This window comes from Canis aureus, chromosome 32 (assembly GCF_053574225.1).
Source record: "Canis aureus isolate CA01 chromosome 32, VMU_Caureus_v.1.0, whole genome shotgun sequence".
Classification (NCBI taxonomy): Eukaryota; Metazoa; Chordata; class Mammalia; order Carnivora; family Canidae; genus Canis; species Canis aureus.
Genome location: NC_135642.1, coordinates 35,742,266 through 35,767,684, shown reverse-complemented (window position 1 = coordinate 35,767,684; position 25,419 = coordinate 35,742,266). Strand labels below are relative to the sequence as shown.

General features: G+C 52.3%; 1 protein-coding gene across 1 annotated transcript in view; it reads right to left on the bottom strand.

Annotated features, from left to right (window-relative positions):
- The window catches only part of SMAD6 (SMAD family member 6), a 75,516-nt gene that overhangs the window by 37,186 nt on the left and 12,911 nt on the right, over positions 1 to 25,419 (bottom strand). Inside the window, exon 3 of the mRNA XM_077881585.1 lies at positions 24,756 to 24,833. Within this exon, the coding sequence (XP_077737711.1) occupies positions 24,756 to 24,833 (78 nt within the window). The remainder of the gene's footprint in view (positions 1 to 24,755; positions 24,834 to 25,419) is intronic.

Sequence of the window (25,419 nt, the reverse complement as noted above, 5' to 3'; positions counted from 1 at the left end):
CAGTTATGTCCGATGTAGAAACTGAGGCCCAAAGAGGCAAAGGTCATGCAGGAGTGCAGCCCACCACATGCTAACTAACCATGGAGGCACAGCCTCTAGGGACTGCCAGACCCACCAGAGCTCCAAGGAAAGAGAATTTCAGTGCAGATGAGTCAGGCAGGAACTCTGTAAAAGCACCCAAGCCCAGAAGCAAAGCCAGGTCTTGGGCCAGGGAGGCCAGTGGACAGAGGCAAAGGCCACATCTACTGACCCACGGGGGCTTCCTTCAGTCAGGCTGGGGGCTCAGGAAGAGGTGCTGACTGTGGACTGGGTCAGAAATACCCATGGTGACCCTGAGAGCTGTGAGAGGCATCAGACAAGGGGCATAGAGCCATCCAGCCACTCCTTCCCCAGGAGAAGGGTCAACCAGCCAGAGGGCTATGGGTTGAGTCCCCAGAGAGCCTTAAGACCACAAAGCTCAGGGCTGCAGAGGCCCTTGTGCAGGATCTCGCTGCCTGAAGGGACGTGACCCGCCCAAGACCACTAGACACATCCTAAGCCAGAGCAGAGCCTCCTGTGCCGTCTACAGGAAGCTGAGGGTGCATGGGGAAAGAACCTGTCCCTTTCACTGACAAGGTGGAAACTACAGGAACTTGCCCCTACCCCCAGACTCTGTGACCCTTGCAAAGTCCTATCAGCTAGGGGGTGAAGTTCCCAGCTGCCCCAAGTTGCTTGGAGGGCAGTTTGTAGAGGATGGGTGTGGCGTGGGTGGCTCACACGGACCAGGACCTCAGCCCTGAGTGTCCGGAGCAGGGGTGGGTGATCAGGGCAGTGAGAGGATGCCGACACCCACAGAAGTGGGCTGAGAAAGAGGAGAAGGTGTCCTTGGGGTGGGAGGAGCCCCATGGGCCATCACTGTGCAGCTCCAGCCGCCCTCAGCATCCCAAGCTGGAAGTTATAGTCACCAGATCTGAGTGAGCACTGCCTGGCTCGCAAGGTATGAGGTACACTGGACCAGAGATGGGGGAAGAGCCTGTGTTCCCCTCAGAAGTTGTGGGGAGATAAGACCCCCTCTCCCCTGGCCTGGCCTCCTCCTCTCAGAGACCCTTCCACCTTAGCTCACAGAGGTCCTGAACACCAGATTCTCTCAGCAGGGAGTGGCCTCACTGCCTGATACCCCTGGGGTCCAAGTCAACCCCTCAGGGACGCTCGCTTGCAGAGGTACCCAGACGGATGGGTGGCAACAGAATCTCTTGGGGGCACCTATTCAAAAATGTACATTCCTTCTGGAATTCCATGGTGGCAATGTTGCATGACACTGAAAATATACCAAGGACCAATGAATTGCACACTTTAACGTGGTGAATTGTATGCTGGTTTAATTTAATATTGATTTTCAAAATTGCCCCAGAAATGTATACTGCTGAGCCCTGCCCTGGAGATTCTGACTCAGTCGGTCTGGCAATCTGCATTTAACCCATGCCCCGGGTAATTAGGGTTCCTCGACAGGACTGGAAGCTCTCAACCCCTGAACTCCGGTTTCCATATAAGGCTGGGTCTCAAAGTTACACATCCTCCTGTCAATCTCTTCTTTCTTTACAGATGGGGAAACAGGCCTGGAGCAGGAAAAAGACCCAAAGCCCTTGCTGCAGGATCCTCCTGGAATCCTAACAACTCTCTCCTCACTAAGAGCAGGGTCTGCCGCAGAGAGGGTCCCTGCCAGGCGAAGCCCCTTGGCAGTTCTGCTCAGATGGGTAGAGCGGCCCTACCTTTTGGCCGATAAGGGAGGGGAAGCCAGGTGACCTTTCCTGTCTACAGCCCCGCATGGAGTTCACAGAGCAAAGACGCCCATCTCCCCACCTGGGCCTGAAGGAATCAGAGAGCCGGAGGAGATGGAGATTTTTTTTTATTATTGTTATTTTTTAAATACGAATTATTTCCAGCCGGAAGGCAGAGGGATGAGGGCCGTTGGAGGCCTTGGGCCGCCGGCACCCAGCCAGCCTCATAAATGTCTGGCAGCTGGAGGGAGACTCAGCTCATTGCTATCGAAATGAGCTCGTTACTGCTAATTTCCCTGGCTTACCAACTGATGTATCCAGTGTGTTCCTGAATCCCCAAAGACGTTTCCTACGCCACCCCTCAAGGGATCTGCCAAGAGTCATGGAGTGTAGGCAGAACTTCAGGGTGGCCTCAGTTTCCCCAACCAAAGCGGGGGCAGAGGAACAGGGAGCAAAGATAGTTCACTCAACTGTGGCTAAGTCAACTGCCGTTCGGGTCAACCGTTCCCCATGGGGCCGCTCATTCCTGCGGGTGAAAGGGGAGACGACAGGACAGTACAGTCTCAGAGCTGCTGGGACCCAGAATCACCCTCACCACTTATCAAGCACCCACCGTACTCGCTAGGACAGCACTAGGCACCGGGGATATATTATTACGTCTTCTCCTTCACACGACCACCGAACAAACAGGGCATTATCACTCTGATTTGACAGACGAAGAAGCCAAGACTCGGAGAGGGGTTATGGAACCTGCCCAAAGTCACACAGCTAGTGAATGCCACGGCCTTCCTCTAAAGCCAGCACTCGGTGAAGGAAGGAGAGGCCAGGCACAGCAGGGCTGATGCTCACCTTGCATGCACGCACGCACATGCACGCACACGCATGCACACACACACGCGCACGCACACAATCTGGGCAGTGTGTGTGAAGGCTCCTCCTTCCCAGCATTTGAGAGGGGAGGGCAGATACCCACTTGCCACCCCACACTGGGGTGACCAGAGAAGGCTTCTTGGAAGAGCCACACCATTCATGCCGAGGGCTTCTGAAGCTCAAAGGAGGCAGTGATTTTTTTTTTTTTTATGATTTTATCTATTTATTCATGAGATACAGGGGGAGAGAGAGGCAGAGACACAGGCAGAGGGAGAAGCAGGCTCTATGCGGGGAGCCCGATGGAAGACTCGATCCTGGGACTCCAGGATCATGCCCTGGGCCAAAGGCAAGCACTAAACCGCTGAGCCACCCAGGGATCCCCGGAGGCAGTGATTAATGCCACCCATGCTGCATGTCCACCTCCCTGGGGTCAGGCCCCGGGCAGGGAGCAGTGCAGCCCAAAGTGGCCGGAGAGAGCTCAAGGCGCAAGAGCCACAGCCCACCCTGTGGGCAGGGCCCTCCTCACAGCTGGGGCTCATCTTCCCACCTGGGGGGCCAGGGGGTCCAACTTACCAGCTGCTAAGTCAGAGCTAACAGATCCCTAGGCTGGAATAGAACGCAGCCATGAAAAACCATGTTTATGGAGAGTGTTCATGACACAAGAAAATATTTATATAATGCTGCGGGGGAAAGGCAGGATACAAAATTGTATTTTTTTAACAGAAAAAAAAATTTAAACAGAATAAGCCAAATATTAACAGTGATTCTCTCTGGAGGGTAGGATTATGGTCCCTTCCCTGCCTCCCTTTGCACTTTTCTATGCTTCCCCCAAATTTTCCATACTGAGCCATATGTTCTCTGAAAAACAAAAGCCATGAGGTGTGTTTTAAGCTAACCAAAATGATGCCGCTGGCAGCCTTCCCCGGCCCCCTCCCTCATCAGGGGCCCTCAGTGCTGCACCCCGCCACCCTCCCCCCCGCTCCCCAGGTCCCGAAGCAGCGCCACCTGCCTCTGCCTCCTTGTGAAGGACCAGGGAGCCACACTGGGACACAGACAGCCGGGGTTAGGCTCTCTCTGCAGGAGGCCCTGTGAGTGGCAACCTGAAACCCCGAGAAGATGCACACATAATGCCAGACATCCACCAGCCATCTCTTGTGTCCTCAAGGATGCCAGTTTCGGGGATCCACATCTGGGTTCCATCTGCAGCCAAATGAGGGCCTTGGCTCCCCACGGGTGATACAGGATCACGAGACTGATGCCTGTGGATTCACCTGCATGGCCTCCAAGATGCCACCTAAGCATGCCCCGCAGCCACTGTCCAGGACCTTGCTCAAAAAGAAGGGGCCTGCTTCCTCTGCATTTCAGCTCATCATCGGAACCTGTCCTCTGGCCCCACGTGCAGCCAAAGCCCCCACATAGAACCACTCCCTGGGCAAAGCAGGGCTGCCAGGAAACATCTGGAAGCCTGGGGGTGCAACCCGGAAAAGCGATTCTCATGTGATGGTCCTTGAGGAAGGCAGCGAAAGAAAATGTCACCTTGTATGCCACGGCATCACAACGGTGTGAAAATACACACACGAGGACAGAGAGGAAGCTAAGCGAGGTGGCCGTGTAACGGGGAGCTGTTGTTCTACTTCAGAACATCCTGGCTTGCTGTGACCCTTGCTGCATGCACACCCCCCCCAATATTCACGGGGGTCACACCAACAGAGGAGGTCCCTGAGGGCAGGAGGCTCTTTTATTTATCCATCTCCCTGGCCAGTGCTGTAAAAATCATCTCTCAGTTATATTTTCAACAGAATTTAATAGGAGGCTTTAAAAAGCCATCCTCCTTCTGCAAGATGAAGAGAGTTCTGCGAATGGACGGCAGGGGCGGTTGCACAACAACATGAATGGACTTGATGCCACTGAACTGCACACTTAAAAACGGTTAAAACGATAAGTTTTATGTTATGTGTATTTTACCACAATTTTTTTTAAGAGCCATTCTTTTAATACCAAAAGAGCAAGCGCCCTAGGCCTCTCCTAAGTGGGGTCCTGGCCCCCTCCAGCCTCCCCAGCCGCTCAGCCTCCTTCTGGCCTGCTTCAGAAGGGGGGAGGCTGCCCTCCTCACTTCCTTCCGTGTTTATCCAGAGGAGTTCTGGGAAGCAGAGGCTCAGCCCAGGCCGCCGGGGCCCAGCTCCAAGGCTCAGGGCTTGCCATAGGGGCCTAATTTTCCACCTACCCAGGCCTGCAGCTGGCACTACCCAACTTCCTGGCTCACATGCTTTTTTTTTCCCCTCGAGTCATTATAAACCTGTTTACCTTTGGGCTGCACAGAGCCTAGGCTCCAGGCACATGGTCGTAAGCGTCAGCCAGGGAAGAGGGGACCCTCCCGGGGACAGAGGAGTAATGAGGAAAGATGGGACCCCACCTCCTCAACAAAATCCTTCCTCCTCCCTCCAATCCAACACCCATTTACCGAGCACCTCACGGCACCCAGCACCACCATCCGACAGGGACAAGCACCCAGCTAGCAGTGAGAGGGGCAAGCAGACCCCTTGCACATTCCTGCGAGGAAGTGAACCCCTATCACTGTGTCTTTGCCATGAGCCGATGGAGGCTGGGGTGACCAGCTCTGCTGTGGGGGGCTAGGGCAGGCTCCAGAGAGGATGTCCTACGTGACCTGGACCTTTGAAAGGAACAGGAGTTGGCCAGGTAAATAAAAACAGACCGGCAGGGCATTCTGAGAAAAGAGGAAAGCTATGGAGCCATGCAAGGCCTAGCATGCAGGCAGTTTGGGGCAGGGCCTGTGAGCCAGGCCGAACTTCCGCCTGCTGGTGGCAGAGAGCCGTGGGAGGATGCCGAATTGGGGAAGGTGACGAACAGGGCCGGGCTCCCTGCGTCTCCCAAACACATTCCTGGGCCCAAGGCAGGGCAGGGGCTCTGGGGTCCTTTCCAGGCACCAGAGGGCCCCCTCTCGGTGTCTGGTGTATTCCTTTCCACAGCCATGCACACGGAGAGCTGGGGACCCAGGCCAATGATCCTCGGCCCTGGGTGCATGTTAGATTCACCGGGGGTGCTTTTAAAAAGTACTGGGGGTAGAGGTGTCCAACAGAGACTCAGATGGCATTGGTTTGGAGTGGGGCCCAGGCATCAGAATTTTTCAGAGCCGACAAATGATTCTAATGTGCTCTGCCATCAGCAGCACCCTTATGAGGCCAGGGCAGGATGCTGTCTCGGAAAATCCTTTGTTAGTGCTGGACCCATTGGGGATGAAAAACATAAGCGTTAGTCTCAGCCCCGTCTGAGTATAAATCTTAGCTTCCTACCTCTTAAGATTCATGGCCTAGACAGGTAAAATGCAAGACGCCCCATTAGAATCTGAATTTCAAGCACACGACAGATAACTTGTCCCCCCCAGATACAATGTGGGACACGCTTACACCAAAAGGTGTTGTTGCTGTTAATCTGAAATTCAAATATAACTGGATATCCTGTGTTTTTATTTGCTTAGTCTGGCAGCCCTAGACCTAGGGCTACTTAACTTCTCTGAGTCTCGACTACCCCAAAGGGATTGAAGAGATCACCAGGTGAAGGAAGGCAGTGAGGTGCTTGGCATAAAGCCAGCACGCAGGGGCGGGAGCTCCCTTTTTCTCCCTAGCTTCTCAGAAGCTTGTTTCAGCAGGGAGTTCTTTTTTTGTTCCCCCATGATGAAAGTTTTCAGCCATACACCAAAAGCAGAAGGATGAGTCACAAGAGACTCCCATATATCCATGCAGTGGGTGCTGGTTTTGCCCCACCCAGGGCTACTGGGAGGTCAGGACCATTAATGGCTCACAGGTGCCCCTTATGGGGAGAATCATCCTGGTCAGGTGTTTATTAGCCTCCCAACATGGGTGTGTGTGCGTGTGTGCACGCGTGCTTACGTACACACACGTGCTGACAGCCAATGACTGATGTGGGAACAGAAGGCTGACCCCGTGGCTCACCACTTGACCAACTCCGCCGTGCGGTCCTGGCTCTGGAGCTCCCCATGGATGAGGCTGAGGCTGGACTCCAGCTGGAGGCCACGTCCTTGCCGCCGCCCCATCCTGCCTCCCTCACCCCCTTCTCCCGAAAACATGCCCCCCACCCCATGAGCCACGTCTGTCCACATGGTAGGTTCTGCTTCTCAGAACCCAACCTGCACTCATTCTCAGCTTCAACAATGATCAAGATGGCTTCGTGTAGCCCCTTTTATTTAGTGATTTGCTTGTTTGTTTTGGCCGAAGTACCTCAAATTATTTCCCCAACATCCTTCATTATGCATCTCTAAAAAACATGGGCAGTTAGGTTTTGACTTCATTCCCCGATTTCCCTCCCAAAGGGGAAGGCTCTTGTGGGGGAAAGAGCCATCACTGCCAGCGGTGCCAAGGGACAGAGACCAGAGGCCAACCAAGCGGGCACCAGGGCAGCCACTCTGGCTCCAGCCCAGTCCTGGACTATGGCATGGCTTTGGTGGCCAGCAAGCCACGGTCACCCTGGGTCCTACCTCTTTTGTGTGGATCAAGAGCTCTGGGACAGTGTCCCAGCATCCTCTTGGGGAGGCTGCCAGGGTCTATGTTTCTCTCTAACCTTAAAGAGGGGGACGGCGTGCAAAAGCCAACCCGGCTGTGGCTCAGCTGGCCAAAGCCCCTGCCTGACCTTCTGCCTGGAGCCCGGGCAGTCCCACCAACCAGGAGGCCCAGGTGCCAGGGCCCAGACTCTCACCCACACCAACGAGCCTGCTGTGGGGTCAAAGGGCACACCAGATTTTTTTTAATATGAAATTAATCACTTAACCATTTTTAAATGTACAGCTCAGTGGCACTGAGTACACTTGCCACTATCTAGTCCCAGGCCATTTCTATCACCCCAACAGAAAGCCTGTGCCCATTAGCAGCTCCTCCCCATCCCACCAGCTTTGGAGTTCAGAGAAAACTTGGATTCAAGTCACAGCTCCTTCACCTGCTCCTTGAGTGACTCTGGTAGAGAAGTGAAACCTCTTTGAGCCTCAGTTTCTTCAACTATAAAATGGGATAACTCAGAAAGGCACCAGGAAAAATGAGGCAAAGAGACATTAAATGCTGAGCTGCTCCTGGCACTATCCAACAGAGGCCAGGCTGGGTCCTCGATGGCCGAGGACTCGCCTCCTTGCCCTTCCTCTCTTCCCCTTGCTTGTACCCTTCAGGTTCCTGGGCTGTCAGTAGTGCTAAGGGGAGAGGAGGTTGCTTCCCTCTCCTAGAGGCAGAGCAACTGGAACGAGCGCTAACGGGTTCCAGTGTTTTCCTCAGCCATGCCCAGACCCGGTTCCAAACCAAAGAGTTACAAAGGCCTTTAAACTCCACACTTGGGGTGAGGTCAGCCAAAACCCGCATTTCCAAGCACGGTGCTTTTATACTTTGAAAACAGCCAAACGTGAACTGGCCACTTCTGAGGGTCACAGCTCCTGGCAGCCTCATGGCTGCTAGCACTGATGGCCTCCTCCCCAGCCTCTCCCTCCCTCCCAGCTGTGGAGTCACCTCCCGCTGGGCTGCCTTGCTGGGCTGTTTTTTCCCATCTGAATCAGGGGTGAGGGACCGGATTTGGGATTTGGGAACAGGAGACCCATCCTCTCATCAGTGTCAGCCCCAGTATGACCACCCCAGGCAAGTACCCCCTCCCCCCTCAGTTCTGTGAAATAAAGGGAGGGTTCCCTAGGATCCGGACTCAGCTCCCTTCCCAAGCTCCCACCCTGTAGTTTGTGTGAGCGTCAAGCTCAGAGCTGGAAAGGATCTGACCAAGTCATCTGATCCAGTCCTCTCCACTGCTTTCCATTTCACAGACTGAGGCTGTGGCAACTCATCCAAGACGCCACATGTCTTAGTAGGATAAATTCACACTTGAGCATATTAGGGAACTGTCACTAGGCAGAGGTGATATTCCTGAGAGTCCAGGAGAAACAAAAATCTCCATTTTGCAACTCTTCCTCTGAAACATGGGACCCAATACCAGCACCCAAGCCATTAAAATCCTGTGCTTACAAAGTCAATATTTAAAAACCAATTGTGTTTGGGACACCTGGGTGGCCCAGTGGTTGAGCATCTGCCTTCGGCTCAGGGTGTGATCCTGGAGTCCTGGGATCAAGTCCCACATCAGGCTCCCTGCATGGAGCCTGCTTCTCCCTCTGCCTGTGTCTCTGCCTCTCTTTCTCTCTGTGTCTCTCATGAATAAATAAATAAAATCTTAAAAAAAAAAAAAAACTAATTGTGTTTCTATATATATTAGTAATAATTGGAAAATGTTTTATAATTTACAAAAGTACCAAGAAATGTGAATTACATTGGTAAAAATCTAACAATGATAGGCAAGATCTGTATTCACTGATGAGAGAAATCAAAGATCTAAATATATTTAGAGGTATGCCATATTCATCGATGGGAAGACTCAATTTTGTCAAGAGGTCAATTCTGCCCAAATTGATGTATATAGTATACGGATTCAACGCAATCCCAGTCAAAATCCCAGCAGGCCTTTTTTGTAGAAATCAACAACTGATCATACAATTAATATAAAAATGCAAATGTTTAGAAGAGCCAAAACAACTCTGAAAAAAAGAAAGAAGTCAGAAGACTCATGCTACTTATTTCAAAACTTACTATGAAGCCACAGTAATGAAGACAGCATGGTATTGGTAAAGGGAAAGGCAACGTAGACAATGAAACACAACACAGTCCAGAAAGAGAACACGTAACATCAACTGGTTTTTGACAAAGGGGTCAACATAACTCAAAAGAAAAAGAGTAGTCTTTTCAAAAAAAATGGGACTAGAACAATTGGACTTCCATACACACATATACATGCATGCAGAACCTAGGCCCTTTTCTCACACCTTATACAAAAAGTAACTTATCATGGATTAAAAACCTCAATATAAAACCTAAAACTACAAAAGTTTTGGAAGAAAACCCAGGAGAAAAATCATTCTGACCTTGGGTTTGGCAGAGTTATACAACACAGAAAGCGTGAGAAGAAACAATTAATAAACTGGACCTTCAGCGTAATTAAAATTTTCTGTTCTTCAAAAGATTCCATTATGAAAATGAAAAGACAAGCCACAGTCTAGGAGAAAGTATTTGCAAAACACGTATCTTTTAAAGGACAGAGAACCAGAATATATAAAGACCTCTCCAAATTCAATAAGAAAGAAATCCACCCAACAGAAAAAAAATGTGCAAAGATTTGAACAGACACTTCACCAAAGATACACAGATCGCAAATAAGTATATGAAAAAGGTGTTCAACATCATTCATCATTAGAAAAATGTGAATTAATACCTCCAAGAGCTACCAGTATACATCTATTAGAATAACTCAAATAAAAATTGACAGACCCCTGGGTGTTATTCTGTATGTTGGCAAATTGAACACCAATAAAAAATAAATTTATTATTAAAAAAAAAAATTGACAGACCCCACCGAGCGCTGGTCAGGACGTAGAGTAACTGGAGCTCTCCTACGCTGCCGGTGAGGTTACAAAATGGTACAACCATTTGGGAAAACAGTGGAGCAGTTTTTTTGTGAAGTTAAATATTCCTTTAACCATACACCCAGCAATTCCAATCCTAGGTATCTACCCAAGTGAAGTGAAAACTCTCTTTCAGGGGATCCCTGGGTGGCTCAGTGGTGTAGCGCCGCCTTCAGCCCAGGGCCTGATCCTGGGGACCCGGGATCAAATCCCGCATCGGGCTCCCTGCATGGAGCCTGCTTCTCCCTTTCTCTCTGCCTGTCTCTGCCTCTCTCTCTCTCTCTGTCTCTCATGAATAAATAAATAAAACCTTTAAAAAAAAAAACTTTCCTTCACACAAGAACCTGAACACACATGTTCATAGACAAAAATACTGGAAATAACCCAAATGTCCATCCATGAAACAACATGGCTGGGTCTCAAAGCATTTTTCTGAGTTAAAGAAAAAAACCACAAAAGACTACGTGTTGTATGATGAAATCCGTAGGACATTCTAGAAAAGGCCAAGCTACAGAGGTAGAAATCAGATCAGGGGTTTCCGGCAGCTAGGGGCTGGGGTAAGAGCTGACCACAAAGGACACCAAGGAACTTTTTGGAGCTGATGGGAATGTTCTATATCTTCACTGGGTGACAGTGGTTACATAACTCAAAATTCCTAGAACACTTTGAAAACATTTTACTGTATACAGATTGTATCTCAATAAACCAAAACAAAAAATAAATCCTGTGCAGCCTCATGAGGGCTCGTCTGGTTTCTCCAAGCAGTCTGTGAACTCACTGCCAGAATGAGGGTGTGGTCCCACCCGGAGAATGGTAGTGACTTGTCCAAGGACACAAGCTCCGGAGTCAGGCAGATCTGGGTTCAAACCCCACTGCCACTAATTAGCTTGTTGTTCTTGGGTAAATTACTTCTCCCCTGTGAGCCTCTGTTTTCTCATCTGTAAAATGGGATACGTAGTAATAGGCCATATCTACTGAAAGTGTATGAGGAACAAGAAACATGTACGGTGCCTGCCACATGTTTCACCCTCAGATTTTGGCCATTATTATTACTCTTTCTACTACAATTGTTATTTTGGTGAAAGAACCAGGATTGAGTTTCAGGGAACGACTCCAAGCCATGTCTTTCTTCCTGCACGAGGTAGGCTATGCCAGGCAGCAGGGTCACCGGTTTCGTGGTTACAACCCCGAGGGGCAGAAGCAGACCCAGGTCCTGCCCAGAAGGCATTCACACAGTCTGGTTGGGGCCAAGGTTTGATAAACTCAAAGCAAAGTCGACTCCCTGCAAGGGAACAGTATGGAGGTGAAAACCACTGAAAGTTGAGCAAAAAAAGAGAAGCCACTGTGGGCCTTCCAATCCCTGAAGGCTTCCTGGAAAAGGAAGGCTTTTAGTCAGCCCTCAAAGGACAAATCAGATGTAATTAAGTCAAAGGAAGGGCGCTCTCAGGAAGGGGAGAACCCAAAGATCCCTCCACCCCTAACGTCTCCCCCACCCATCCCTGGCAAAAGGCAGCAGGCAGCCCGCGCCTTGGCACTGCCTTCCAAGCAACAGCCTGGGGCCAAGGGGAGGTGCAGGCATGATAGCAGAAGTCTGGGCACCATGCGTCAGCCAGGTACCCACATATGTCCCCACATCTGGGCAGGAGGGTCCGATGGAGGGCTGGCCTGGAATGCTGGGCTTTCACTTTCCCCTCTTTTTTTTTTTTTTTTCCGTGGACCTGAATTTGGGTTTGTCTGGGGAGTGTTTTCTTAAGCCCAAGTGTTTTTCCTGCAGCCGAGGCCCAGCCCCCTCCTGCCCCTCCTGGGCCGGGGCTGAGCAGCGGCCAGTGGAACTGCCTGGCTCTGGAGGGCCGCCTTTGATGCGCGCCCCTCTGCAGACTTCAATGTCGCAGTGTGCACGGCCCCTTTAATAAGTTATTTCCGTGGAAAACCCTGGTAACTCGGTCATGAATCAAGCCTATAAACACCTCCAACCCATCAAAGCACCCAAGAAAGGGAGGGGGTGGGCGGGCAGAGAAAATCTCTTACGGTAACTCACACACTGCTCCCTCAGAAGGGCTAGGCTCCCCGGTTGCCAGAGCCCCCCCTGGGGCACGGCCAGACCACGCAAACAACGACATGTCACCCCGATGCCCCAGGATCCGAGGCCCCGAAGGACACTGCCTGTCTGTGTGTCCGGGGGACGATGCGAGAGTCCCAGCCCAACGCCCAGCAAGATTTACAGCCCAGAGCGGCAAAACCGGCCGACTGCTCCCGGGGTACAGGAATGTAATAGTTTGGCTACTGGTGAAAGGCCCAGTTTATTGGAAACACACTTCTTTTCCAATGTTTGGTTTCCTTTCCCTCTTTTCTCCTTTTTGTTTTTCCCAGAGTGCACCGCCCAGGGCCTTTGGAAAGGGCAGGGAGCTAAAATCCTACCTTAGGGGTGAAGCGGGGAGGTAGGGTGAATCCACTGGGAGGCGTGCGGCCAAGGCCAGGCACTGCCCCTCTCCGGTCTCAGCTGTAAAATGGGTGGAATGAACCGACTGTTCATCCTAGAAGCATTTCTCACTGAACACCATGGTCTTGGAACAACAGCCGGGCAGTGCATGGAATAAAGCTAACCACACATTTAATGCCCAGCCCAGCGATTCCGCTCCCAGCTAGATATGTGTCCTTATGTCCACTTATTGTAACGCCATGGGTAGGAGCCAAAAACTGGAAACTGCCCAGGTGCCCATCAGTACCCAGATGGATACATCAGCCTAGGAGAACCATGGCACGCGCCCATGGAATACTAGTCCAGCAACGACTGAGCGATCGCAGGTATTCACAACAATACGGATGAGCCTCAGGAACATTCTGCTGCATTAAAGAAGAACCCACAGGGCTGGTGACTGCCAGAAGCAGAGGGGTAGAGGGCAGTGGTCCAAAGGGACAAAATTCCAGTCATGAGATAAATATTCCTGGGGATATAATGTACAACGCTGTTAACAGTACTGGATTGTGTATTTGAAAGTTGCTAAGGGGGTAGACCTTAGACGTTCTCATCACAAGAAAGAGAAATTGTCACTACGTGGTTGGGAATGTTAACAAAATTTACGTGGTGATTGTTCTTAATACATGCGTACATCAAAAACCATGCTGCACACCTAAAACCAATACCATGTTATATGTCAATCATATCTCAATTTAAAAAAAAAAAAAAGAAAGAAAGAAAAAAAGAAAAGCCCTTAGTATAGGTTTCCATTTGTGCCAGCTTCAGAAACAGGAAAATTAGCCTATTCTAAGTCAGAATAGAGCTCAGTTACCCATGCGGAGCGAGCGGTGGGGTGGGAAATGACTGGAAAGGCACATGAAAGGGGGCTTTTGAGGTCACGTTATGTTTCTTGATCTGGGCAACAGTAACACAAATATGCTCCGTTTGGAAAAACCGTTCACTTGTGATATATGCGGTTTTCCGCGCACATATTATATACACCAATAAAAAGTTTACATTACACAAACAAAACTCTACACTCTTGGGCCATACAAACCCGTCCTCGAAGGATACAGTCTATCCATCCATCAATCAATCTGGGGCACCCAGCCATGGCCCACCACACAGAAAAGTCTGGCCATCCCCAAAGCGATGTCAAGGGCCTGCCATGGGCCTCACTTACGAATGCTCCGCGAGGACCACTCCCAGAGAAGCATCTTGACATCACCTGGCCTCTGCTCATCAGCCCCGTGACCTGGGGTGCCCTCTTCCCTGTGGCCTGGTGAAACCCTCCATCTGACCTTCGCCCCAGCTCCACTCCCAGCATCCCCTGCAGCCACCCTGGGCAGCTGCTATCTCCCAGCCTCCACTGTTCCCCTAAGAAACAGCATCCCCTGCAGCCACCCTGGGCAGCTGCTATCTCCCTGCCTCTCTAGGAAGTGATTTTCCCCCCAATCTTTCCAATTAGGCTCTGTTTCCTGAGAAGGCCCCACCTTGGATACCTTCTCCTTCATGCAATCCTATCCTGCATGCTGGTACTCGGTCACCGGGGCACCTCATTATCATCTACGGGACACCAAACACGCACCAGGCACCACACACACGAGATCTCCATGGTGCCCACTTGTGAGAAGTGGAGTAAGGCTGCAAAAGGGAGGCTAAGTGATTTACACTGCAGGTCTGTCTGGCCCCAAAGCCTGAGCTTTCCATCCCTGCCTGCTGGGTGCCCAAGCATCCCATCATCGACACACCTCACTCCACACCTTGCTTCAAGGTCCAGAAGCAGGCTTGCGCAGAGCTGAGTGGCCCATTTTACCTTTAAGTAAAGCTACTCACACCAAGGGAGGCGTCAGGGCAACGCGGAGGGCAGTGGGGCTGCCTCAAGCTTTATTGAGCCATCAGAGAACCCACCTGACTGCAGAAGATGAAAACTACACCAGCCTCAAGGAGCAGCTGAGCGAACGTCTGAGTGACTTGAGCAAGTCCCTGGAACTACCTCCCACACTTGGTTTTCTTACTTGAAAACGGGAAGTTACGACACCCGTTTTAAGATGTGTAGCCATCCCCAGAAGTGATCAAGTATAGGCTGGGGGCCTGCTATAGAAAAGGCTCTGCCTTGATGGGAAGATGGCCTGGATGTTCTAGATCCCTCTAGAACTGGGTTCTTTTGTGGGGTCATTTTTTTTTTTTTTTAAGATTTTATTTACTTATTTGAGAGCGAGAGAGCACAAGCAGAGGGAGGGGCAGAGGGAAAGGGAGAAGCAGACACCCGGCTGATCAGGGAGCCCAACTGGGGGCTTGATCCCAGGACCCTGGGATAGTGACCTGAGCCGAATGCTTAACCCACTGAGCTCCCCCAGGCGCTCCTAGAACTGGGTTCTCGGCTCTGGCTGCATATTAGAATTACCTGGGGAATTTTTAAAAATCCTGATGGCCTGACCCTCCCCAACCATTCTGGAAGGGAGTCTGGGCTTTTTAAAACCTCCTCAGGGAACTCTAATGTGTAAAGAGTAGGTCTAGGACCAATGAGATATACCAACTGACCCATTTTACAGATGGAGAAGCCAAAGCTGTTTGAGACCACCAAGAGATATGGGACAGAGCCAGGACTGGGAGCTGGGTCTCCTGGCCCCCAGACCAGTGTGGCACTACCATTAAACTCAGAAGGAAGCCCCTGGGGCTCTCTCTGGCCTCTGCCCCATGAGGAAGAGGGTGGGCAGCCAAGACACAGCTAAGCAGCCAGGAAGGAGGAGACGGGCCCTCCCTGCCATCCTCGGCTCCTCTCTCAGGTCAAAGAGCAGGGCTCCGCCAACCCAAATCAGGGCTTCCTTGAGCCTGAGACAGACAACATGAGCTGAGTGAGTCCAGGGGTGTGGAGAAACCACGGCATCCCTGTGAAACCTGTTCTGTTCTGTTTTAAGCCCTCTGGAGGCCCTTCTGTGAATCATAGACACAATCCCAGTACCTACTGCACACCAGGCCTGAGCCGGGCACAGAGTCAAGCCCCCCAAACCCTACTCCCAGCATTTGCCCCCTGAGAGAAGCCTGGAGTCCTTGCTTTATAAAGGGTCCCCTCTTCTTCCTGCAACTCTGGGGGTGGGTTGGAAGGACCCTCCACACCCCTCAGCCTAGCTGGGCAGACCCTAGGGCCCAGAGCAGATGCATGCTTTGCAGAAGACCACACAGCCTCACGGCAGCTGGGGAGCATATCTTCTTGGTGCCAGATGTAAGGCGGCGGACGAGAGGACAGAAGAAGGTAAGCAGAGACAGGCAGAGGGGGAGAGAGACACGGCCTGGGACTTCCTGATGCAGACAGCCTGTCTACGGAGGTGCCTCTGGGTGCCCCTGCTTCAGCCCACTCAGCCCAAGGGGCCAGGGCCGGCGCTAGAACAGGTGCTCTCTGCCCCCGCTGGGAGCCCAGGCTGTGTGCTGGAGCCCACCTCCCTGCCTTCTCCCCCAGCTGGCACGGAAGGCCCAAAGCCCAGCCGCTTCCCCCCAGCTCTGTCCCACGCTGGCACAACCCTGGACAACTCCGAGATTAAAATGGTTTCCAGGCTCCCATCTCTGAGCTCCTACCTCTCCCTTTAAAGATCAATTAAAGTCCTGGCAATGATTCACCTTGCAGTCTGGGGCAGTAGCTTTGATGCCTCCTCCAGACAGGAGACCTCTGTTTTGCCAAACCCAGGAGCTTCCACCACGGGGTGAGGGTAGCATCCCGCCCTCAGGCCAGGGCAGCCTCTGCTCTGCAGGGATGCCACCCCCAAGGCCTTCCCCTCGCTGGCCGAGGGTGCCAGGCCCTGACTGGGGTGGTGTGGGGAAAGGGCCCATAAACACCAGGAATTCTTTCCACAAAGAGCAACCAGGAGAGCGATGCATCTCCACTTCCCTTGGCAGCCAAGGGCCATGGAGGGAGAATGTTTAATATAAAAACATCTGACAAAGTACCTTCAGGATATATTTTCTGCATCAAAGAAGGAGCTCTTGGCAACAACCACTCTACCCTGACAAGGAAACTTTCGAGTGCGGCTCCCGATTGTTACAGACGCCCAGGGAAAGCGTGCCAGGGGGACAGGAGGAGGGCGAGCCACAGAGCCCGGCACACAGATGGTTGTGATTAGGCTGGATGCAACCAAGTGCATTTTCTGAATTTCAGATCTGCTCAGAAAACCTGCTGGTTCTCCCAGAGACACAGGCCGCTTGAGGTATAGGAAGGGGTGGGGGGTGCTGGCTGCCTCCAGCTCGAGCCAAACCACCCTGGATGGGAAGAGGATGCCCCCTTGACTCCACAACACCCCTCAGAAACCCACCCACCTGCCATGCCACTCATCATTCTTTTATTCATCCGGCAACCATCCGATGAGCCGAGTGGCTCTGGGACCTGGTGATAGTTGTTCGTGCCAAATCTCAGGTACCTGCGGGCACAGATGTGCCAAGAGAAGCAAGAATTATGTCAGTCCTGCATCTTCCAGGGGGCAGGGGGAGCCGTGCCAGAGGCGGGGAGCCCAGCAGGGGCCAGATCGCCACTTCTATTGTTTCCTAGCTGGATAACCTCTCTGAGCCTCAGTGACTTCTGTAATTTGGCTAACAAAAGTCGCTACCTCACAGAGCTGTTGGGAAGATTCCACGAATGAATGCATACATGGCACTTAGAGAGAGCCTGGCACAGAGCTCTGCGTTAACTGTGATTCTCAAATGTGTGTTAGGATCTTATGTGTCCTCTCTCACTCTGGATCTCTTTGTCCCAGGCGGGGGGAAAACAAACACACACACACACACACACCCAAAAACCAAAACCAAAACATTCCTTCCTTCCTTCATTCATTCATTCTACAGTGACCTCCGGCTATGGGCTAAGCCCCACGCTGGATGCCAGACAAGGTCCAGGGCCCCTTCAGGACCGAGTATATCCCGGGGTTCCTCTGATCCCAATGATCACAATCCCTCTGTTCCAGTCCATTCTTCCAGATTCACGACGATCTCTTAGGATTCATCTTTCCCTATTCCCCCATCTCTCACATATTCTAGCCACAAACAAATTCAGAACACACAGGCTACTGCGCACCTCCTTGCCTCTGCCTGAGCTGTTCCTTCTATCTGACAGGCTGTCTATATCCTGCTGTCTTCTTGGTGAACTCCTACCCACCCTACAAAACCCAACCCGGGATCACTTTCTCCTTGATGCTTTCCCTGAACACCCCGTCCCCACCCCAACAGCATCCCCTGCCCTCATTTCTCTGCTGGTGCTGAGCCTTGCCCACATCTCCACAGCACTGAGGACACGTAATCATTCAGCATTCTTTGCTTGCTGTCTACCTTTCCTTCTAAACCATTAGATCCTAAAGGGGAAGGTCCAGGCTTTCTTTGCTTTATATCACCTGCAGTAGGTTCTTAATAAATGTTCAATATTTTGACTTGTCATCCCAAAGCCCAGCATCAGGAAACACACTGGCCCTGGGGTCCTTTGTCAGGGATCCCAAAGGATATAAAAGCCATGTGATCTTGGGCACATCAGCTGCCCTCTCTGGGCCTTGGATTCTTCATCAGTCAAGTGGACCCCTACTCCAGTCCCTGAGGTTTAGTGCTCCAAAGCCGGGAGGACACTGAGCCCCTGCCTCTGCATGGCCTCTGCATGGCCTTGTCCCAGGCACAGTAGCTTTGGGCCAATGATGGGAAGCTAAGCTACTGCAGGCCGGAAGCCCAGTTCCATGCACAACCCATTGTGGCCCTGGAGCAGGTACTCTCTGCCTGGAACACATCATTACCAAGGAGCCCCTGAGATCAGTGGCCCAATGGCCCAATATACAGCTGAGCAAACTGAGACAAGAGAGGTGAGGTGCTTGCCCCAGATCACACCACTGGATAAAGCTCAAAGCCAAGCCTGGAAGCCACTCCAGTGTGCTGCTTGCCATCCTACACTGCTTCTTGGCAAGCCAGGTTGGCCGGACCCCTCCACAGCTGCCTGGTCCTCCAGGGCTGCTGCAGGCACCTCTGTCACGGCTGCCCTTCACCGGTCGCCACCTCTACTCCAGCGCCAAACAAACAGCCCAGGAAGAAGGGTCCTTTTGTGACACACCCAGGAGTTTTGAAGGAGAGAAGGCAGCTTTCCCCTCCCCACTTTGGTTGGTTGGTCAAAACTAACAAAAACACATGAAAGAGGGATCCCTGGGTGGCTCAGTGGTTTAGCACCTGCCTTCGGCCCAGGGCATGATCTTGGAGTCCCTGGATCGAGTCCCACATCAGGCTCCCTGCGTGGAGCCTGCTTCTTCTCCCTCTGCCTGTGTCTCTGCCTCTCTCTCCCTTTCTCTGTGTATCTCATGAATAAATAAATAAAATCTTAAAAAAAAAAAAAAAAAAAAAACATGAAAGAGGCTTGATGCAAGTCCCAAATGCTGCCCACGGTGAACTCAGAGGTGAATGTCCTTCTCCCCCACCCTGCCCTGGGAGAAGGCAAGGAGTCCGGGGCCACTTCTGAATTGGAGATGGCAAGGTGGTCCTGACCCGGGAGTCCAGCGTCAGTCCTGGCCCACCACCTCCAGGTCGGAGCCTGACCTGCGGGGTAGGCAGGGCAAGTGTGGACCACTTGATCCAAAAGCCAGCTCTGAATCTGTCCCCACTTGAACCAATGTGGGTTCAAGTCTAACTCTGTCAGGGTACCATCTGCCTCGAACTCCAGGTAAGACTTCCTTCCTGCTTCCCAAAGCCAAATGAAACCCTCTTTGCAGCTAAAACTCCCCCACCCTCCACGATCCCTCCTAAACCACTCACTTGGCACACAGCACCCCTAGACCTATGGGCAATGAGCACTGTCATGGGACAGCAATGTCACCCAGGCTCTAACTGTCACACAGGCTTTGCTTCCTAACCTCTCTAAATTCTTTGCTTTTTCAGCATGAAGCTGTTTTCACACCTCCAGACCTTGGCACCTCCTATTTCTTCTACCTGGAACACGTCTACTCCCCTCAAACCTTGTCTCTTTTGTAGACTCCTAGTTATCCCATAAAACTCAACTTGGGTATCACCTCTTCCAGGAAGACTTCCAGGACTGCCTCCCTACCACACCAAGGGTCAATCACTAATCTCTTCTTCCCCTAGACTGCCTCTTCTACCACTTATTATTACCATGTCTTCACCTATCTGAGTACCGTGAGAATGGAGATAATGTCATTTTTTATCTGTGCTTCCAGCTATAAGCACAGCAGCTGCCACGCTGTCACGGCCACATCTACCATAAGCCGTCGTGCCAAGCCTTGGCTGATTCACAGGCATCATCTCATAGCGGTTAAGTGCCTGCCACCAAAGTCCCACAACTAGGGAAGGAAGGGCACAGCTGGGACTTGAACCCAGGGCCCCAGGGGTGCACAGCCCATGCTCTTCAGCCGATTAGGCTACAGAGGCTCAGCACAGACAGCCTGACCTGAATGGGGCACCTTGGCGAACAAGCAGCTCTAGAGTCTATTAGATGGGAGTATCCAAGGAGAGCACCTTGGGCCCGAGAAGGAGGAAGGCGCAGGAACCAGCACTGTGCCAACGTGCTCCTCCCCCAGCTTTCGTCGACGCTGACAAGGGGCATCGACCGCACTGACCCCAAAGGGTACCTCTCCGGAGACCACGGAGATGAAAGGAGGCAGGTGTTTGAGCAGTGCAGCCCCACCGGGGCTGTGACCATACTTGCTTATGCCTGCAGTGCGGCCCTCAGCCACTCTTCTAACCTCTCTGAGCCTCTGCTCCCAAACTCCGTCAATCTACAGAATGCAGGAATCCTAGAGAATGGCGGTGTGCCCTCGAGAAGCTTACGTTCTGATTGGTGGAGGAAAGGCACCCACATGCAGCTGAGCTCCCAACCCACACATGATCCCACGTAGCCCCCTCCTTCACTGGGCCTCCCCCTCTTTAAAATGAGGGGGCTCGCTCTCACTGACGCAGCATGCTCTGACGACCGAGATACCAGTACTCACATCCAAGGTCAGCGAAGGGACAGCTCAGTCCCTGTCCCTGGCAGCTTACACCGCATCTAGTGTACAGTAGGTGCTCAATAAAGCATTCGAAGAGTTACCCAATAGGCACTGCAATAGGATACCAGAGGGGAGTCACTGGTCCCTGAAGAACTGGCCTAGTGCTGCACCCCGGGCCCCATGGCATTGGAGTGAAGAAGGCCTGGCTTCTACAGCAACACAGCACTTCAGGCTCTCCTTAAATGGCCCAACGCCCACTCAGCACCAAACACAGAGCCTGATCTGGCTTCTCCTCCTCACCCAGGGCATAATGCTCCTGGTGTGGTGCTCATTCTGTTCTTCTAGCCTAGAGCAGTCAAGAGCCAAGAGAACCCTGCCCTCCTCCCTCAACCCTCCTCACAATGGCCATGCCTGTGTGGCCCTTTATCCTGCAATTATGGCATAGTCCACCTTCAAATTGCCCAGACGGGTTGTCAATCAGCCATTCACACCTTAGTATGAATTTAACTAGCTAACCTTGTTGTCCTCCCCAAACTAAACTGAAATCAAGGGAATGAGAGAAAGGTAGAGGTTATGCCTGGGGTGGCGTGTGGGTGGGGTGGATAGCCTGAGGGGACTTTAGATAGGCAGAGGCAGCACCCAGGCCCTGAGTTAGGCAAGGAATCCAGGGTGTCAAGCATCTGAAGTCACCCCAAAAGGGATTTCTAGGCCTTCAAGACTCTGGGCGTCAGAGTCTTTAGATCTAGCAGAAACTCTGTGTCTACCCGTCACTGAGCAATCCTAGTGGAGTCACTTGTCCCCTGTGAGCTTTGGTCATCTGTTTAGCAGGAAACATGCACCTAGGAGCTGATAAACAGATCAGATGAGAGTGTCCTGTTAACCACTCAGCAGAGAGCCACAACTAGAAAGTCTCTCCTGCCATCCCCCCAACCCTGCCACCCACGTGTCCTTCCTTGCCCTGGCTATTGACTGTGCCTCACAATGCCCACCACCCCCTAAAAGTGGCCCAACAACAGCCAAGAAAGTGAAGCAGCAACCCTGGAGCTGGATAAAAACAGACAGCTCCACGCTGGGCACTGGACTGCCGTGGTGTAAGGCAGACAAGACGGGTCTCTGTCCTGGGGCTGCAGACGTCCTGCTCAGGTGAGGGGCCAGCCTCTCAGCAGCAGCAGCAGCCTGCCAGGACTCAGGGAGACAGAGGGGCTGGGGCAGCTGGCCGCTGTGGCCTCTGGGTAGTCTGCAGGGTTTGTCCAGTGGTGACAAGGAGCACAGAGCTCTAGGCCTCTCGCTACCCCTGCAACCCCGATCCCCGGTTCTAAAACAGGGCCAGGCTGTCCCCGGGATCTTTTTGATCACACTCCCTTGTGCCCCCCTCCCCCATCCCTGGCAGGGTATGTCTCAGCAAAGGGGATGGGAACCCTAGCTGTGGAATGCCAGGCAGGACCCTCAGGGCAGGAGGGCTGGGCAGTCACACCGCTCAAGCTCCCGGCCTGGAGCCTGCCACTTACAATTCAGGAATTTGGGCAGCTGGCCCAGCAGTGAGCCTCAGTTTCCCCACCTATAAAACACAGGAGTCATAGCTGTCTCACTGCGTTGCAATAAGGAGTCAATGAAATGGAGGATGACTAGCTCTTAGCAAAGTGCTAAGTAATGAGTGTCAATAAATGTCAACTGTTGTCAGCAGCAGCATTATTATCTGTCCTTGAACATCAAACAGGCTGGCCTGGCCCAACACATTCTGTCCGTCAGCTTTCTAACCTCACCTCCTGCACTGCCCTTGGGCAAGCCCTGCATTCCATCCTAGCCGGATGACTCCTGCCTTCATCCGGAGACCTGTCACCCCACTGGGCCTTCTCCTCACCCTGTAGGGCCTCCCTCCCTGGGCCTGTCCTCCAGGGTGATGGCATCATAACCCCTATGAGCTCCCAGGAGGCAAGTGTCAACCCATGGGCCCTCAGATTCCCACAGCACGAAGCTGGAAAAGCTGAACAGCGCGAGCCCCCAGAATGGGAGGAGATGCATGATATCCCTGGCAGGTACCTGGGTGACCACGTGAGGAATGCTCCACTCACCTCCTGAGACAAATAACCTCGAACTCAGACCAACGCCCAGCAACCCCATTTGATTCCCCCATCCCCACACCACAAACCCCAAACTTCCTTCCCAGTTCCCTTAGCCCCTCAGAATTTGAAGCCACCAGGCAGCACATTTTCTCATGTGGACCATGCAGCTCTCGTCCACAGTAAGGAGCAGCAGGGGTCTGCTCTCGGGCCAGTATCACAGTGCTCAGGGATGACTGGGTGGTCATCCCAGACATAGGGGCCCTGGAGATGCCCCTCCAGAGGGTGCTCTCTCCTGGTTCTTGCAGGTGCTCTGGGGTCTGCTGCTTCCTGCCTGAGCCACACATCAGGCCAAGCTCTGGGAAGACAGAGATCAAAAGAGACTATATCTGTGAACAGACCCCAATACCTGGAGCTCTAAAGCACCTCGGCAAATGGGAGTTTCCACCATTACTGGGGTGGGAGGGGGGCAGGGGATGTCAAAAAATCACCCATCCATCCAGGCTACCCATGCCAATGCAATCCACCTAAATTGAATACATTCTGAGGGTTGGCAGGGGCACAGAATCAAGCATTCAGAAACACTGCTAAATCTCTTGCTTCAAAATTACATGTGGCTTCCTTCCACACAAGTACAGAAGAAAAAGAATGGATTCAGATGTTGACTTCTTATGCTCATCTGGTAAGGTCTTTCAAGGAAAGGCATTATAACCAAGTAGAAGCCAAAAGGCACAGAGAAGAGAACCCTCATCTGAGGAGCCCCCAGAGACCAGAAGGCAAGGGGAACCCAGAAGACCAGGACGCCGTACCAGCTGTGCCACGAGCCCTACTGTGTGACCCTGGGCAAGTCACCTTCTCCTCCAGCTTCTCGTTTTCCTAGAATCTTCGATCTCCTACGGTTGTGGGGGAATACAGAATGAATGGGGAAGGGGTCAGACAGGGGAGGTGGCCAGGCAGCCGCACGCAGCCAGCATCGCGTCCCCCTTATGGTCACAGGGAGGGGATGACAAGAATGACTGAACTTCATACAGAGGACAGAGGAATTGGAGGTACATTCAGCCCTTATAGGATACGTCGTACGAACAGCAGCCAGGAGCACAGTGGCATCGTGGCGCACAGCTCTGCTGCTATGTGACCTGGGTCACACTTTACTGCTATTGTAAGATGACGCAGGTACAGGGGCCTGAGCAGAGGATGTGGCCCACAGGAAACACTCCATAAACAGCTATGTCATTGCTGTTGCTGTTATGCCACGAGCACGGGGGAAGGACAGCTCAGATGCACACAAACAGAGGCCTTCATGCCGAGAGCCAGCCATGCCCACTTGGGGAAGCAGCTGCGGCCCGAATGGCTGTCACGCCATGCAGCCCAGACCCAGGCCACGAGCCCCAGCTATCTTCATAGCACACCCATCCACCACACTCCCAAAGGGTCCCAGAGACCTGGGCACCAGAGTCCCTCCTGGCCCCCGACGCCCCCAAGTCACCACCAACCTCTCATTTCTTAAGGAAAGCTTGGTTTAGGTTTTCTCAGGAATGTGAGGATCCCTATGGCCAACTCTTCATTGCAGCGGGTTGGGGGACTCCAAACTGGGGTTCTCACTGCTTCCTAGCCCAGTATCCACTGCTCAGGGAGCAGCATGGAGACCACCAGCCTTTGGAGAACTCCTCACTTGCCAGATCCTCCCCCAAGCTCATTCGACCCGCTCCATTTCCCCTCTTCTGACCCTCTCCGTCCAGCCTTTCCCAGAGAGGAGACAGGAGGAGAAACCCACATCATAAATGTATACAAACATGCATGTTGTGGCATCTCAGCAGCTGGGAGAAGAGGCTCCCCATGCTAAAATGAGGGATGGAGAGTTGTGCTGGGCTTTCCCCTGTTCCACGAGAGCCAAGGGGAGACAACGGGTGAACATATGGGGAAACAGGCACTTTCAAAGTGACCATCTTTAGATCTCATTTGTACAGATGGTCCTTAACCCCAACGAAGCCGGCGACAAAGACTATGAGTCTTCCCTTTCAAGAGGTGGGAGGAAAGGGGGAAAGAAGAGGAGGGAGGAATCCAAAACGGCCTCCATCAAGCCCCCCACCCCACCCCCGTCCCCTCTGTGAAGTTCAACACACAGCAGCGTGCAAGGACAGAAATGCCAACCTGAGAATTCACCCGGGGCGGTGATGAGGGAGTTGGTGGCCTCCGTTTCAGTGTAAGACAATGTGGAATCAGAGAGATCTATGGAGGAAAGAGAAAGACAACTTAGTTGGCTGTGGGGCACGCTCCTCTCTTTTCTTCCTTCTTGTGCATCTGCGTGTGTCTATGTGTGTGCGTGCACATGGGCACGGACGTGTGCACATGTGTCCACACGCGGGTGCTTGCAAAGGGTAACATGTCCCTCCCCGCTTTCTGATGCCACTCCATAACCTCGTCCCATGAGGAGACCAGGCCAGCCAGCCCTGGAACTTCTCTGGAAAATGCTGACTCCTGCAGCCTTGGCACCTGAAAAAGTCTCAGCTACCCTGACCACAGAAATAACCCAAGTTCAGGGGACTGAGCAAGTAGCAACTTGGAGCCTCCACGGGTAAGGATAAATTAAGCCCCTAAACAATTCATAGTTGCTGTGCTTAATTACAACCATTAAAATTCTTAAAGTTGTTCCTTCTTGCTTGCTTGCTTCCTTCCTTCCTTCTTTCCATCCTTCCTTCCTTCCTCCTGCTGGAGCTGGGGAAGCTCTGTTTTAACAAGTTAGCAGCCATCCTCCTCTATCCTGCTTACACCCCTCTAATTAAGGGCTCAAGCATTTGCTCCCAGATTAACTTTT